Raw genomic sequence first — 17,628 nt, 5'->3', positions numbered from 1 at the left:
CTGGGGGCCCAGGTTCCGGGTATCGGATGAACCCCTTCACCCTCCAATTCTCACATCTCCACAACGAAGACTGCAGAATCGGCTGCCTCGTTTTTGTCAAATTAGGAAAGAATACTATTTAGTTTATACCCAAATTCCTCAGTTTTATTGTTTTCATTAAGAGAGAATACTATTATTTTATACACCATAACCCACATTTTTTTGTTTTCATTACGAAGAAGTATGTATTTATTTATCCCTAATTCCAGTCGTTTTATTGTTTTTCTTAGTGAGGAAGTACGTGTTTAGGTTATACACATAATCCAGTGGACTGTTCCCGCCATTTTATTTTTTCTAATTTTTAAATTTTTTTTTTTTGCAATTTCATTTTGTTTCCGTTTCATTTTTATTTGGTTTTAACAATTTTATTTTTTTTTTATTTTATATTTAGTAATTTTTTTTAAATAAATATTTTTTTTTTAAAGAGTGAAATTTTGTTTTAACTTATTTAAAAAAAAAAAAAATGTTTTATTATTTATTCATTTTCTTATTGTTATATATTATGTTTTAATTTAGTTAATTTTAATTTATTACTTCTTTCACTTACTTTATTAATTTAATTACACCTTAATTTAATTTTGTTTGTATTTCTGTTTCTATATTCCATAGGCAAATTTCGCCTCAGTTAGTTCCCACTGTTATAGTACCCCCTGTAAACTAATTACTTATAATAATAGGGAGGATACATGTTTTATAAAGGATTGGTTTTTAGTTGTAGTTGAGGGACATAACTGTTAAATTACCAGTCCGCTTGGAGAAAATGACATTGCAATTGAGACCCATTAATTGTTTTAATAAAAGATTGATAGATGGCTGTGAGACGAGAGAGAGAGTGATCCATAGAGAGTGAGTGAGAGACGTGAGAGAGAGAGAGGAGCGCGTAGATGAGACGAGGAGTGAGAGAGGGAGTGAGAGAAGAGAGAGAGTGAGAGAGAGAGTTGTGAGAGAGAGAGTGAGAGAGACTGTCGTCGAGATAGTGTCTCTCATCATGTGAGAGAGAGAGAGAGAGAGAGTCGAGTGAGAGAGAGTTGAGCTTTTCTTGTGAGGGAGGAGGGAGGTACAGGCAGAGTGGTCAGTTCATCACTTCCAGCATTGAATGGGTTTTTTTTTTTATGTTCAGTGCAAGCTCCACTAACAGAAAGCATGGCCCAGCCTCTTGTTGAACTGTTGAAGTCAAGCGATGTTCTTTCTTCATTTGTTCATTGAAAACGGCATCTTGGCCGTCAGCAACTTCGCTTTAAATGGTCCAGGTAACATACAATTAATTCTTAAATAGTCATTATATTGGAGCGTGTGCAGGGGTGGTTTTTAGGGGTCAAAACCATCCCTGCTCAAGCAAATGTTTTGTTTTTTTTAATACATTTTCCAGGGAAGCAAGTCTTGACCCTCCTATAAGCTTCACATGTTACTGGTTAGATCCTGCCCTGCTAAAGTTCCTCCACAATCTACTCTCTCTGTCTCCATATTACAGGCCAGTTGGAGAAAATATTAAAGGCTGGGTCACTGGGACCCATCTAAAAAACATGTATACATACAATAAAGTTCACTTTTTAGACAAAAATCCAAGATGGCTGCCATAAACGTGACTTTTTATTATAAAGAGGTATTTTATTAGTTCCCTACCGGCTGGAACTATAGGTTTTGTCTTTGTCCTTCTGTCTGTCTGTCTCTGTCTGTCTGTCTGTCCGTCTGTGTCACAAGTGATTGAATAACTAAAAGAAACAACACTAATCCAAATAAATTATATTACATTTATTTACAGCACCCAAATAACAATCACATTCATTCTCCACTCCTACTTACTAACCCTAATTATATCCCTCTCACATACCACTAATCACCAGCACTCCCTCAACACTCACACTTCTCATATATAATAAACATACATTATCACCACTTTACACATAATTTCATATAAAAATATCACGTATCACAACACACAAAATAATATACTAAAACCACACAGTTCAATATAAAATGTTTCAGTTCATACCACAATCCTTATGATTCACTTCCTCGTGATCACCTTTTATATACATATATTGTTCTAACTAAATTATGTACTAACATTAGTTAGCACCCTCCATTTCAGATCAGCTCTAAATACTACAGCCATATTTACACAATATGTTTTCTGCTGCACAATAACAATACACTTGTTATTCACCGAGATGCTGCACGATAACAATACACTTGTTATTCACCACCACAACATCATGGCTAATAAGTAGCCCACATGTGGAACTTCAATTTCCACTTCAGCTGTACCCAACTTCCATGAATTAACATCAACGTCAGTTTCCTCGTCCCTTCTTCACATAATTCCGCAGCCCAATCACCTGGTCAAACTCTAACATTGCCCCTCGCTGCTCATCCCGTTGTTGGTCTCAACAGATACCACACAAGCTGCTGTAAACAATATACACTCCATTACTATCATGCAAAACCTCAATATTAAATACCCTTCATACATCAATCATTTTCATCATTTCACACATGTCCACATTATACAGGTTTCACAACGTATACGTTAATAACACGTACAACTTACTTCATGTGCATAATTCAATTCACATTATACATTTAATAAACACATAAATACATATAGCAAACAATTTCATTACTTTACACAATGTCCGCATTTCACAAGTTACACTGAGCATTTGCTAAATATATACATTTAATATAGCAAACTAAATACAGACCAAAATAACATTCAAATGTCACACCTCTGTAACACAATACATGTGTAAAATATTTAATTTACTTACGGTTAAACAATAACCCGAACTTCCACAAAGTCTCTTACACTTCTACCAAGTCTTTCCCAAACTGAATGTTCAATGATTCTCTCTCAGCGATTAATGACAAATCATCCACTCAATAACCCAGTTCCACACTATATTCACCCAGTCAGCTTATCACTCATCTATCACTCACCCATACCACAAGCTACAATAATACAAATTGTTACCTTGCTAATTAAAGACAGCTTCACGTGTGAGATACAAGCTATGACTCATACTTCATGCTTCTCTCATTCGTATAAATTAAAATACTGTATAAATGATAAAAAATGTTATAAAATATATAACCACATATTCTCTTTCATACAATTAAAATCAGATTACCCTTGACTTGTGACAGTCTGTCTGTTTGTGTCTGTCTGTCTGTCTGTCTGTCTGTCTGTCTGTCTGTCTGTCTTTCTGTCTTTCTGTCTGTCTGTCTGTCTGTCTTTCTGTCTGTCTGTCTGTCTGTCCCACTAACATGTATAGTTTTAGTTTTATGGACTTTTTTCACAATGCCTCAATGTACTGAGCTAAAATTTTGCACATAGCTGTATCGTATACTGTTACAGATGAGGTTTGACTTTCACGGTGAACTTAGATATGATATTTTATAGTACCTCAAGATAGTGAGCTGCTATTTTGTGTATAGCTTTATTATATATTAAATATACTGTTACAGACCAAGTTTTCGCAGAGTTATGAGCCTTGAACTTAATAGATACCAATATTTGTTGGATTCAGTTAGGGGACATGTATTGCTTTAGCAGTACTCTCAGAATGCTTGTTTAAATTATGTATCAAACTTAATAACGGCACCAATGGCAATTGCCGTCGTTGAGATATAAATTGCTGTAGGTAAAGAGCCTCACCGATGGACCACTTTGTTTTGGTAAAACTCCTCAACATTATCTACCAGTATTTAACATTTGCACATTTAAACCTTCAAATTTTACTTTTTAAAAAAATTGCCATAGGCAGACTTAAAATTGTCGTTGGTGGGCTGTTTCACCCATAGCATTTCTGTTAAAAAAAATTGTGGGAGACAAATTCTTCTTAAGTTCAAGCCCTGTGTATCATTTGTGTTAAATATTATGAATATGTTTTGGATAATACTATTTTATTGTATTTACAGAGGTGAACAAAGACGTCTTGGTTTCTTGTGATGTGTTATCTCCCCTGGTGAATCTTTTGAACTCTAAGAACACGGAAGTACAGTGCAACACCTGTGGATCCATCACAACACTAGCTACAGCAGGTTTGAGGTTTTTTTTACCTGGTAAACGGAAAAAGTTTAAAGTTTGTTTTGTTCAACGACACCATTAGAGCACATTGATTAATTAATCATCGGCTATTGGATGTGAAAGTAATTATTTCACTCGGGACATAAACATGATATGAAATGGAAGCTCGTTTAATATCCTATAAAACAGAAGATAATCTACATGTACGGAATTAAGCCACTACTTTTCTCAAACTATGTGTACAATAACTGATTTTATTTTACAGAGAGTCTGAAACAGAAGATAATCTGCGAGAACGGAATTAAGCCACTACTTACTCTGCTGTCATCTCCTGATCTCCGAGTACAACGAAACGCAGCCGGAGCGATACTTAACCTCACGCACTCCCGTACGTTTAATTAGTATGTTATAGGTTAACCAGAACTTCTAGATTATGGTAGCCCCACTCCCATGGCTCATGATATTCAACGTTGGGCTAGTAAATAACTACTATTGCTATGCCTGACGGCTAGTGAATTGTTTTGGTGAAATGTTGCAGTTAAGTCTATTTTATAAATATGAATATCCTGCCCCCCCACCTCCAGTGTTAGTGTTTTTAAGCTATATTTCTCTCTCTTTAGGTAACATATCTAATTTTTACTATTTTTAGTAAAATAGTATTAACTTAAAGTAAAGTAAGGCTATTGAATTTTTTATTGTGGCTAGTAAAAGTTTTAAATCACTGATCCCATGGCTAGAAGCTCTGTGTTAACTTTATAATAAAATTATCAACTTTGACCAATACTATTTAGAGCTGGGTGGTATACCATATATACTGTCCGGTATCGGCATCATGTCAGTACCGATTTACCATACCGAGGAAATATCAAAATACCATAATATTGAAAATGTTTCCTGCCATTTAGTAAAGCACTAACAATATATATACCTAACTTCACACACTCCCGTACGTATAATTAGTATGTTATAGGTTGGTATCATGTCAATACCGATTTACCGTACCGAGCAAATATCAAAGTACCACAATTTCGGTATTGGAAATGTTTTCTGCCATTTAGTAAAGCACTAACAATATATATACTTAACTTCACACACTCCCGTACGTATAATTAGTATGTTATAGGTTGGTATCATGTCAATACCGATTTACCGTACAGAGCAAATATCAAAATACCACAATTTCGGTATTGGAAATGTTTTCTGCCATTTAGTAAAGCACTAACAATATATATCTGATAAATGCAAAATAGCTGAGAAGAAGCGAGAGATGAGGGTCTTGTGTATGGAGTTTAATTTTATTTAGATGAAATTAGCGGGTGAGACTTAACTCGAACATGCATTTAAAGCCGAGAATACTAAAAATCATTTAAAGCCGAGAATACCGAAAATCATTTAAAGCCGAGAATACCGAAAATCATTTAAAGCCGAGAATACCGAAAATACTGCTCGATATTAGTAGTGGTATTGTATAAATAAAGAATACTGTACCGATAGCGAGGTAAATCACCCCAAAAATACTGAAACCAATACCGATACCGAACCTGAATTTTAATACCGCCCAGCATTAGTACTGTTTAAATCTATTTTACTGTTTACTTTGTATTCCAAATAATGAGTAAAAGTGTTATTGCTACTTTTGCTTTCATGTAAGAGCCGCAAATTGAAAAAACATTGTAGGCTAAACAACCAAATCTTATGTGGAAATTTAAAAACCCCCACAAGTGTTATATCTGGTTCTTTTTGTTTTCAGAATCGAACCGGAATGAGCTGGTATCCAGAGGGGCCCTTCCAGCCCTGGTGGAGCAGGTTTTTTCTCCAGATGAAGAGATTCAGTATTACTGCACCGCCGCCCTTAGCAACATAGCCGTCCACGAGAAACACCGTGCCATGATGGTTGCCATTGGCGACCACGATATCCTCAAGCAGATGATTAATTTTTTACAGTCTAAGAGAGAAAAGGTGTGGGATTTTTAATTAAATTTTTTTCTAAATAACTTTGAGTTCATGGTGATTCAAGTGAATTCACACTCATTGTGACAGACAGTCAGTTAAAATGTTTTTTTTTTATCTTAATGAAAACTAGTGATTTTCCAATGATTGATTACAATAATGTTTTTTATCGTTTTGGATCTACTGATGTGATGATCAGTTATAAAAATCTGTAATCGATTGTGTGAGAAAATGTTAACTGTAATTGTTCCTCCAGTTTAGTAGGACCTCCACGAATCCAAAATATTCGACTCGAGTACTCGAGGGCCAAACTTGACCCGGACCTGAGTCCCCGACACTTACATAATAGCATTATGCATCTTAATTCCAGCGCTGAACATGGAATGCCAAATTATGTCATTGTATTGTATTGTCTCATAGCCCTATAATATAAATGGCTGCAAGCAAATATGGCAAAATAACGTAAAACATAGAATTAAATGAAAGTGCTCGTCTTTGTACGGGTACTTGAGTCCTGTGTACTGCTAATAAAAAAGAGTAGCCCATGAAGTGGTGACAGTGGGTTTCCTCCCTCAATATCTGTGTGGTCCTTAACCATATGTCTGATGCCATATAACCGTAAATAAAATGTGTTGAGTGTGTTGTTAAATAAAAATTTCCTTCCTTCCTTCCTTCCCTCCCTCCCTCCCTCTCTCCTTCCTTCCCTCCTTCCTTCCTCCCTCCCTTCCTCCCTCCTTCCTTCCCTCCTCCTCCCTCCCCTCCCCTCCTCCCTCCTTCTTTCCCTCCTTCCTTCCTTCCTTATACTAGTAGTTTTAACTTAATCTTCCAGCGAGAGTGGCCCATGTTTTTCTCCAAATTAGCAATTTATAGGATCTCTCCTGGTGAACACAACAATAGGTTCATAATTCTCATAAGACACTGATACCAGTTAGGAAAAAAATAATTCTTTATCGGTTAGATGCAGGCAGTTGTTTTTTTCCATTTTATTTTTTAAAAAGCTTGGATTGCACAGAAAAGGTGCGTATTTTTTATACCGAAATAAGGGGCATATTTAAATTGAAATCAGAATGCATCCCCTAGTTCATGCGTAATGACATTTTGGCTCCAAATGTGTTTTTTACGTTTTAGCATTAATCGCCAGGAACAAATTGACGTCATAATGCGAGAAATAATTTTTTTTAAATAAGGACAGGCGAGGGTTAAAATGAACGCACGTGCTGACCAGAGACCAGAAATGTATTTTGTTTGGCCTTAAGGGCATTCCCGCTTTACAATTTTATAGTAAAACGTGTAGTAAACTTAAATTCCAATCCTTTTTACGTTCTAATGGATTGTGTAATCAAAAGTTGATTGGTTTGTGCAAACTGATTATAACAAATGATTGATGACAAAATGCCAACCAATTTTCAACACTAGTCTAATATCATAATTAGCCCATGATCAGGGTTTTTACCAGAGTGTAAAACGGGTACGGTGCCATACCTAAATGTTTGGTAGATTTTATTTTTTTAAGTTAACCTTTTGACAAAATTAATGACTCTTATCATTACTGTATGATTTTCTTAAGTTAACCTTTTGACAAAATTAATTACTCTTATCATTACAGTATTATTTTCTTAACCCTAACCCTAAAATTACACATTTTCTTTCTGGGGGAGGCCCCCCCCCCCATACCCCCCTGTTGACTGTGGTTGCATTTCATAGTGCCGTACCGAAAAATGTCTTTCTAGCAGAAACACTGATGATATTCTTACCAATGTTTTTAATCTTTCAGATAAGATGTCAAGCGTGTTTTGCACTCAGAAATTTAGCATCCGATGGTAAGACTTCTCAAATACTGTAAATCATAAAATAGTAGCCATCTTAAAATTTAGCATCCGGTGGTAAGGCTTTTCAGATACTGTAAATCATAAAATATTAGCCATCTTAAAATTTAGTGAAATCCAAATAAGTGACATATTAGCGACATAGAACTTTAGCGAGGTCGTCATATCAGAAACTAAAACACAAATAAATTACATATTAGCGACATAGAACTTTAGCGAGGTCGTCATATCAGAAACTAAAACACAAATAAGTGACATATTAGCGACATAGAACTTTAGCGAGGTCGTCATATCAGAAACTAAAACACAAATAAATTACATATTAGCGACATAGAACTTTAGCGAGGTCGTCATATCAGAAACTAAAACACAAATAAGTGACATATTAGCGACATAGAACTTTAGCGAGGTCGTCATATCAGAAACTAAAACACAAATAAGTGACATATTAGCGACATAGAACTTTAGCGAGGTCGTCATATCAGAAACTAAAACACAAATAAGTGACATATTAGCGACATAGAACTTTAGCGAGGTCGTCATATCAGAAACTAAAACACAAATAAGTGACATATTAGCGACATAGAACTTTAGCGAGGTCGTCATATCAGAAACTAAAACACAAATAAGTGACATATTAGCGACATAGAACTTTAGCGAGGTCGTCATATCAGAAACTAAAACACAAATAAGTGACATATTAGCGACATAGAACTTTAGCGAGGTCGTCATATCAGAAACTAAAACACAAATAAGTGACATATTAGCGACATAGAACTTTAGCGAGGTAGTCATATCAGAAACTAAAACACAAATAAATTACATATTAGCGACATAGAACTTTAGCGAGGTAGTCATATCAGAAACTAAAAAACAAATAAATTACATATTAGCGACATAGAACTTTAGCGAGGTCGTCATATCAGAAACTAAAACACAAATAAATTACATATTAGCGACATAGAACTTTAGCGAACTAAAACACAAATAAATTACATATTAGCGACATAGAACTTTAGCGAGGTCGTCATATCAGAAACTAAAACACAAATAATTGACATATTAATGACATAGAACTTTAGCGAGGTCGTCATATCAGAAACTAAAAAACAAATAAGTGACATATTAGCGACATAGAACTTTAGCGAGGTCGTCATATCAGAAACTAAAACACAAATAAATGACATATTAGCGACATAGAACTTTAGCGAGGTCCTCATATCAGAAACTAAAACACAAATAAGTGACATATTAGCGACATAGAACTTTAGCGAGGTCGTCATATCAGAAACTAAAACACAAATAAATGACATATTAGCGACATAGAACTTTAGCGAGGTCGTCATATCAGAAACTGAAAAACAAATAAGCTTAAGTCGTAGGATCAGCTGAAATAATGTTTTTGACGAATCTTGATGTTATGCAGCTTACAGACATGTTGAATTTAGTATAAAATTGCAGTAATGTGCATGCTCACTAACTAGTGTTGTTTTCTGTCCTTTTGGTTTAAATAATAGCATGTAACCAGGGATTTAGCTCAGTCGGTTGAGTGCTCGCTTGAGGTGCTTGCATCGCAGGATCAAACCACCTCAGTGGATCCATTCAATTGACTGGGGGTTTTCTCAGTCCAACCAGTGCACCACAACTGGACAAAGGCCATGGTATGTTCTTTCCTGTCAGTGTGAAAGTGCATATAAAAGATTCCTTGCTGCATTAGGAAAAATGTAGCCGGTTTCCTCTGATGTGTCAGAATTACCAAATGTCTGACATCCAATAGCTGATGATTAATTAATCAATGTGCTCCAGTGGTGTCATTAAAAAAAGCCCATTGTAACCATTGTGCCTTCAGTTAATCACACACAAAACAATCACATAAAAGTTTTTTGGAAAAGTCTGTGGTATCGTTGTATGTCTCTTTAAATTTAATGTCGTGAAATATTAGCGTCTTGTATGACGTCACTAAGTTCACTAACATTTTATGCTTGCTAACATTTCCTGATTTACAGTATATTATTTTATTACATTATAGCTTCAGACTAGAATATGCCTTTACAATGACACTAGGATCAATCCCCGTTGGTGGGCCCATTGGGCTATTTCTTGCTCCAGCCATTGCACCACAACTGGCATATCAAAAGCTGTGGTATGTGCTATCCTGTCTGTGAGATGGTGCATATAAAAGATCCCTTGCTACTGATGGAAAAATGTAGTGGGTTACCTTTCTAAGACTATATCTAAATCAATGTGCTCTAGTGGTGTCTTTAAACAAAACAGACTTTAACTTACAGTGACAGACTGTGGTTGTTGAACACTATGGTGTATTTGTCACTGTTAGAGGTAGTACTAAACCAAATAACTTCCGGCTGGGTCAAAGTTCAAGGTGCACCCAATTTTTTATAGAGAAGTGATCACCACAAGTCCTGTGATTGGTGAGTTTGTTGGTTGTAAAAAAAATAGTTTCATGTGGGCAATGTATGCAATTTTATTTCATCTAGTACCACTGTGTCAAATAGCCTTGTGCTTGAAACATATATGGGGTACCTGTAAAAAAAAGTACTCAAATTTTGTGCGGAACTAGGGTAGTCATAGACGATACCCGTTATCTCAGAAATGAGCAGCTTGACCCCCAATTTTTTCTAATTCACTTTAAGGGTCAGGGATGGTAGTATTTATATCTGTGGCGTTTATGTCGATTGATACGCTGCAGGTAGGAGTTTTAGCCACATATGTTACTATTGTCGTCTATGGGATTTGATTTGGTGGTATACACCCTTTAGCCACATATGTTACTATTGTCGTCTATGGGATTTGATTTGGTGGTATTCACCCTTTAGCCACATATGTTACTATTGTCGTCTATGGGATTTGATTTGGTGGTATACACCCTTTAGCGACATATGTTACTATTGTCATCTATGGGATTTGATTTGGTGGTATTCACTCTATAGCCGTTTTGATAATTGAAATCAGATATTACATACATAAATGATTGAGGATACTCCCCAAGTGTCTTGTGATATCATAATTTATCAGCACGAGTTGATAAAAGTATGAATATCCGAGGCTTGCCGAGTATTTTTATACTTCTATCATCCATTTTCATTCTTTTCATTTGCGACAATTGTAAACAATGTCAGTAATGTGGGTTGAATGTCACTATATTTGGCAGCGGTAGACTCATTAAATTGCAGACCTTTTGATGATTGGTTCAATGTTTTAAGAATTATATATGTATACATTACAGGTGACAATCAGCTGTTCATAGTAAAATATGGAGCTCTGCCTCTGCTTAATCAGATCATCCGGACAGCCAAGTCGGAGACTCTCGGGGCATCAGTCGGCTGTTTGAGGAATCTCTCCATTTTGAAAGCAAATGAGGTGAGAAAAACAAATTGTGAAATGGGGTTTATTTGTATCTCTAACCCCCCTCCCCCTACACACACCACCCAAATCCTCACTTGTGATCAGAAGGCAGTTTGTGAGGAATCTCTCCATTTTGAAAGCAAATGAGGTGAGAAAAACAAATTGCGAAATGGGATTTATCTGTATATCCACCCCCACCCCTACCACTCCCCGCACATTATTTGTACCTCTAACCCACCTCCCCCTACACACACCACCCAAATCCTCCCTTGTGATCAGTGGGCTGTTTGTGAAGAATCTCTCCATTTTGAAAGCAAATGAGGTGAGAAAAACAAATTGTGAAGTGGGATTTATCTGTACATCCTCCCCCACCCCCACCCCCCATAAACACCACCGGAACCCTCCCATGTGATCAGTAGGCTGTTTGAGGAATCTCTCCATTGAAAACAATAATTGCAAAAAGGGGGTCCATTTGTACACCCCCTCCCACACAAACACACCACCTGGATGCTCCCTGGTGATGTGTCTTTAATGCTAGTGTGTATTAGGGATGATATTTTCATGGTTATTGGTTATTTAACCGAGTAAACTGAATATTGGTAAAGTAAATATCATTTCTTATTTCACTGGGTACAGATACACATTCATTTTTATTTCATTTTGTACATCTAAACACTGATTTTTATTTAACCGAGTAAAATGAAATATTTTTTTTATTTATTTCACAGAGCACAATTAAATATTGTTTTTTATTGCACAGAGCACAATTAAATATTACTTTTTATTTCACTGGGTACAACTAAATATTACTTTTTATTTCACTGGATACAACTAAATATTACTTTTTACTTCACCAGGTACAATATTACTTTTTATTACACTGGTTACATCTCAGTTCTTTCTCTTTGACTAATTGCAGCAAGAGATTGTGCGTGAAGACTTTCTGCCAGACCTATGTCGGATACTTACAACAAGTCACAACTCGGAGGCACAGAAACACGCAGCCGGCACGATCCGCAACCTGTCAGTTGGAGAAGAAATTCAGGTACAACAGAAAAACATTTTACATAATGGAAGAGTCCATTTGCTTAACAGACAGATGAGTCTGTACCATGGTGGAGGGGGGAGTACATTTTTGTTAGGTGCCAGAATATGTGGGGGTTTTTGTGGGTTTTTTTTTTCGTTTTTGTTTTTCTTAAAGAAACAACAAAAATATATTTACAAGTACATGTACTGGAACTAAAAATTAAATATTTTATTCCTTAGATTTAATCTATTAAAGCACCTTTCATCATTTCTTTATAGACGTTGTGACAAAACATTTGATAAATATGTTTTACATCTCATAAAAATAGAATACATTGTTTTAAATGTTTGTCTTTGTTTCTGAAATGTTTTGCAATAGTCATATGTTAGGCACAATTAGCCATAGTTTAAAATTGTTGTGGTTAAAAAGATATTCCTTGTAACCTGGTAAATGGAATCGTCTGCAGAAAAAGATGATATTTCTTTTGTATAGAAATAATAAAAACTACATTATATCCCTTTAAAGCTAAGTTTACAATAACAAAAAGTAGAATATCTCACTTTAAATTTGTTTAATTTCTGAGATGTCATTGTAACAATCACAAAACTAGATTATCTCCCTTTGAAATTTATTTTTATTTTTGAGATGTCATTAACAATCTCCCTTTAAAGCAAATTTTTATTTTTGAAATGTCATTATCTCCTTTTAAAGCTTAGTTATTTTTGAGATGTTATTGGAACAATAATAGAAGCTAAATTATCTCCCTTGAAGTCTATGTTTTATTTTTGAAATGTCATTGTAACAGTCACAAAAACAAAATTTTTGAGATATCTCTGTTACCATCACAAAAGCTGAATTATCTCCCTATAAAGATAAGTTTTATTTTTAAAATGTGTAACAATCAAAAACTAAATAATATCAACATGAAACCAAGCTTTATTTTCGAGATGTCATTGTAACGATCACAAAACTAGATTACCTCCCCTAAAGTTTAACTTTTATGTTGCAGGCTGTACTAGAGAGCAGCTGCCTGGATGCACTGATGACAGCGTTGTTGGAGGTGGAGTCACGGATGTCGGTGCATGCCGATATCACTGCAGCCTTGGCAGTTCTCGCTGATGAAGGTTAACCAGAAATTATCTAGAGTTATCTTCTTTTCTTCTATTACATAGAACATAAATAGAGAATAATAAACTCGGTACAAGTTATTATCAAATTTATGTCCCGAGGACAAAGGACATAAATTTGATAATAACTGGTACTGAGTTTGTTATTCTATTTATTACCCAAGCTATTTTTTATTATCTAAAAGCCTTTATTTTTGACACAGATACATGTACATGTATAGAAATGGTGTAAATCACTTTACACATTCACAGATAATTTTCAAAAATAAAAGTTCTCTTCATTCTGCTAAAAAGTCTATAATGAATTGCATTAAAATAGAATTTGGTTATAAATTTAACATTAAAAACAGTCGTGACACAAACTCTTTAAACTACATGACGTCATTTTGTGTTTGCCAAATTCTGATGACATCATATTTAGTACCGACAAGGTCATTGGTTTGTAAGCGTCAAATTGTCCAATAATATTGTACGTTACACCAATGCAGAATATTTGAGTGACTGCTGGGGTAATAATGAATGTTATTACCTGGGTCCATATTTTTGAAACTATCTAGGATCGATCCCCATTGGTCGGCACACTGGGCTATTTCTCATTCCAGCCAGTGCACCATGGCTGGTATATCAAAGACCGTGGTATATGCTATCCTGTATGTGGATAGTGCATATAAAGGAGGCCTTGCTGTTAATGGAAAAATGAGGCAGGTTTTTCTTTATGACTGTATATTTGAGTTATGCTTTAAGTCACAAGAAAATATTAAAGATGGCGTGTGTGTGTATGTGACAAGGTGTGATTAGGTGTGTGTGTGGTGGGGTGGGGTTAAAGACTCCCTCCTCTGGCCTATGCCAGCGCCCATAGTCTTTGTGGTCTAATATTTGATATGTTGTTTTGTTTGTCTCTATTTTCAGACTCTGTGAAAGACAAACTGTTGACGGCCCACCGAGGTAAAGTCTTCTTCCGTCTCGTCTCGCTGGCCTCTCTGTGTAACAACCTGGAGGTGCAGTACAACAGTGCAGGCATCATCGGACAACTCGCTCTCAAAGGTAGGTCTCGTCTCGCTGGCCTCTCTGTGTAACAACCTGGAGGTGCAGTACAACAGTGCAGGCATCATAGGACAACTCGCTCTCAAAGGTAGGTCTCGTCTCGCTGGCCTCTCTGTGTAACAACCTGGAGGTGCAGTACAACAGTGCAGGCATCATGGGACAGCTCGCTCTCAAAGGTAGGTCTCATCTCGCTGGCCTCTCTGTGTAACAACCTGGAGGTGCAGTACAACAGTGCAGGCATCATGGGACAGCTCGCTCTCAAAGGTAGGTCTCATCTCGCTGGCCTCTCTGTGTAACAACCTGGAGGTGCAGTACAACAGTGCAGGCATCATGGGACAGCTCGCTCTCAAAGGTAGGTCTCATCTCGCTGGCCTCTCTGTGTAACAACCTGGAGGTGCAGTACAACAGTGCAGGCATCATGGGACAGCTCGCTCTCAAAGGTAGGTCTCGTCTCGCTGGCCTCTCTGTGTAACAACCTGGAGGTGCAGTACAACAGTGCAGGCATCATGGGACAACTCGCTCTCAAAGGTAGGTCTCGTCTCGCTGGCCTCTCTGTGTAACAACCTGGAGGTGCAGTACAACAGTGCAGGCATCATGGGACAACTCGCTCTCAAAGGTAGGTCTCATCTCGCTGGCCTCTCTGTGTAACAACCTGGAGGTGCAGTACAACAGTGCAGGCATCATGGGACAGCTCGCTCTCAAAGGTAGGTCTCGTCTCGCTGGCCTCTCTGTGTAACAACCTGGAGGTGCAGTACAACAGTGCAGGCATCATGGGACAACTCGCTCTCAAAGGTAGGTCTCGTCTCGCTGGCCTCTCTGTGTAACAACCTGGAGGTGCAGTACAACAGTGCAGGCATCATGGGACAGCTCGCTCTCAAAGGTAGGTCTCGTCTCGCTGGCCTCTCTGTGTAACAACCTGGAGGTGCAGTACAACAGTGCAGGCATCATGGGACAGCTCGCTCTCAAAGGTAGGTCTCGTCTCGCTGGCCTCTCTGTGTAACAACCTGGAGGTGCAGTACAACAGTGCAGGCATCATGGGACAACTCGCTCTCAAAGGTAGGTCTCATCTCGCTGGCCTCTCTGTGTAACAACCTGGAGGTGCAGTACAACAGTGCAGGCATCATGGGACAACTCGCTCTCAAAGGTAGGTCTCGTCTCGCTGGCCTCTCTGTGTAACAACCTGGAGGTGCAGTACAACAGTGCAGGCATCATGGGACAACTCGCTCTCAAAGGTAGGTCTCGTCTCGCTGGCCTCTCTGTGTAACAACCTGGAGGTGCAGTACAACAGTGCAGGCATCATGGGACAGCTCGCTCTCAAAGGTAGGTCTCGTCTCGCTGGCCTCTCTGTGTAACAACCTGGAGGTGCAGTACAACAGTGCAGGCATCATGGGACAGCTCGCTCTCAAAGGTAGGTCTCATCTCGCTGGCCTCTCTGTGTAACAACCTGGAGGTGCAGTACAACAGTGCAGGCATCATGGGACAGCTCGCTCTCAAAGGTAGGTCTCGTCTCGCTGGCCTCTCTGTGTAACAACCTGGAGGTGCAGTACAACAGTGCAGGCATCATGGGACAGCTCGCTCTCAAAGGTAGGTCTCGTCTCGCTGGCCTCTCTGTGTAACAACCTGGAGGTGCAGTACAACAGTGCAGGCATCATGGGACAGCTCGCTCTCAAAGGTAGGTCTCGTCTCGCTGGCCTCTCTGTGTAACAACCTGGAGGTGCAGTACAACAGTGCAGGCATCATGGGACAGCTCGCTCTCAAAGGTAGGTCTCGTCTCGCTGGCCTCTCTGTGTAACAACCTGGAGGTGCAGTACAACAGTGCAGGCATCATGGGACAGCTCGCTCTCAAAGGTAGGTCTCGTCTCGCTGGCCTCTCTGTGTAACAACCTGGAGGTGCAGTACAACAGTGCAGGCATCATGGGACAGCTCGCTCTCAAAGGTAGGTCTCGTCTCGCTGGCCTCTCTGTGTAACAACCTGGAGGTGCAGTACAACAGTGCAGGCATCATGGGACAGCTCGCTCTCAAAGGTAGGTCTCGTCTCGCTGGCCTCTCTGTGTAACAACCTGGAGGTGCAGTACAACAGTGCAGGCATCATGGGACAGCTCGCTCTCAAAGGTAGGTCTCGTCTCGCTGGCCTCTCTGTGTAACAACCTGGAGGTGCAGTACAACAGTGCAGGCATCATGGGACAGCTCGCTCTCAAACATAGTTCCCTGTTAATTTAAATGAGAGAATGGCTGGGCCATAAGAAAATGGCTGGGCCATAGAGAATGGATGGTCCGTAGCAAATGGATGGGCTATAGATAATAGATGTGTTATAAAGAATGGATGAGCCATACAGAATGGATGGGCTATAGAGAATGGATTGATTATAGAGAATGGATGGGCTATAGATAATGGATGGATTATAGAGAATATATATGTTATAGAGAATGGATGAGCCATAGAGAATGGATGGGTTATAGAGAATGGATGAGCCATAGAGAATGGATGGGCTATAGAGAATGGATGAGCCATAGAGAATGGATGGGCTATAGAGAATGGATGGATTATAGAGAATGGATGGGCTATAGAGAATGGATGGATTATAGAGAATAGATGTGTTGTAGAGAATGGATGATCCATAGAGAATGAATGGGCTATAGAGAATGGATGGATTATAGAGAATGGATGAGCCATAGAGAATGGATGGGCTATAGAGAATGGCTGGATTATAGAGAATAGATGTGTTATAGAGAATGGATGAGCCATAGAGAATGGATGGGCTATAGAGGATGGATGGATTATAGAGAATGGATGGGTTATAGAGAATGGATGGATTATAGAGAATAGATGTGTTATAGAGAATGGATGAGCCATAGAGAATGGATGGGCTATAGAAAATGGATGGGTTATAGAGGATGGATTGGTTATAGAGAATGGATGAGCCATAGAGAATGGATGGGCTATAGAGAATAGATGTGTTATAGAGAATGGATGGATTATAGAGAATGGATGGGCTATAGAGAATGGATGGATTATAGAGTGGATGGGCTATATAGAATAGATGGGCTATAGAGAAAGGATGGGCCATAGAGAATGGATGAGCCATAGAGAATGGATGGGCTATAGAGTGGATGGATTATAGAGAATGGATGGGTTATAGTGAATGAATGGGCTATAGAGAATACATGAGCCATAGAGAATAGATGGGCTATAGGCTTACAGGCTCCAGGGAGCGCAGGCAT

At 38.2% G+C, this 17,628-nt stretch overlaps 1 protein-coding gene across 1 annotated transcript in view; it reads left to right on the top strand.

The window, feature by feature from the left end:
- LOC121377589 (vacuolar protein 8-like) overlaps positions 1-17,628 on the top strand; it is a 67,448-nt gene that overhangs the window by 43,873 nt on the left and 5,947 nt on the right. Inside the window, exons 5-12 of the mRNA XM_041505648.1 lie at positions 3,961-4,083; positions 4,335-4,457; positions 5,820-6,028; positions 7,794-7,839; positions 11,090-11,223; positions 12,128-12,253; positions 13,245-13,359; positions 14,272-14,406. Of these exons, the coding sequence (XP_041361582.1) occupies positions 3,961-4,083; positions 4,335-4,457; positions 5,820-6,028; positions 7,794-7,839; positions 11,090-11,223; positions 12,128-12,253; positions 13,245-13,359; positions 14,272-14,406 (1,011 nt within the window). The remainder of the gene's footprint in view (positions 1-3,960; positions 4,084-4,334; positions 4,458-5,819; positions 6,029-7,793; positions 7,840-11,089; positions 11,224-12,127; positions 12,254-13,244; positions 13,360-14,271; positions 14,407-17,628) is intronic.

This window comes from Gigantopelta aegis, chromosome 7 (assembly GCF_016097555.1).
Source record: "Gigantopelta aegis isolate Gae_Host chromosome 7, Gae_host_genome, whole genome shotgun sequence".
Classification (NCBI taxonomy): Eukaryota; Metazoa; Mollusca; class Gastropoda; order Neomphalida; family Peltospiridae; genus Gigantopelta; species Gigantopelta aegis.
Note: the sequence above shows the minus strand (reverse complement) of the source record. Positions and strands in the feature narration are given on the sequence as shown.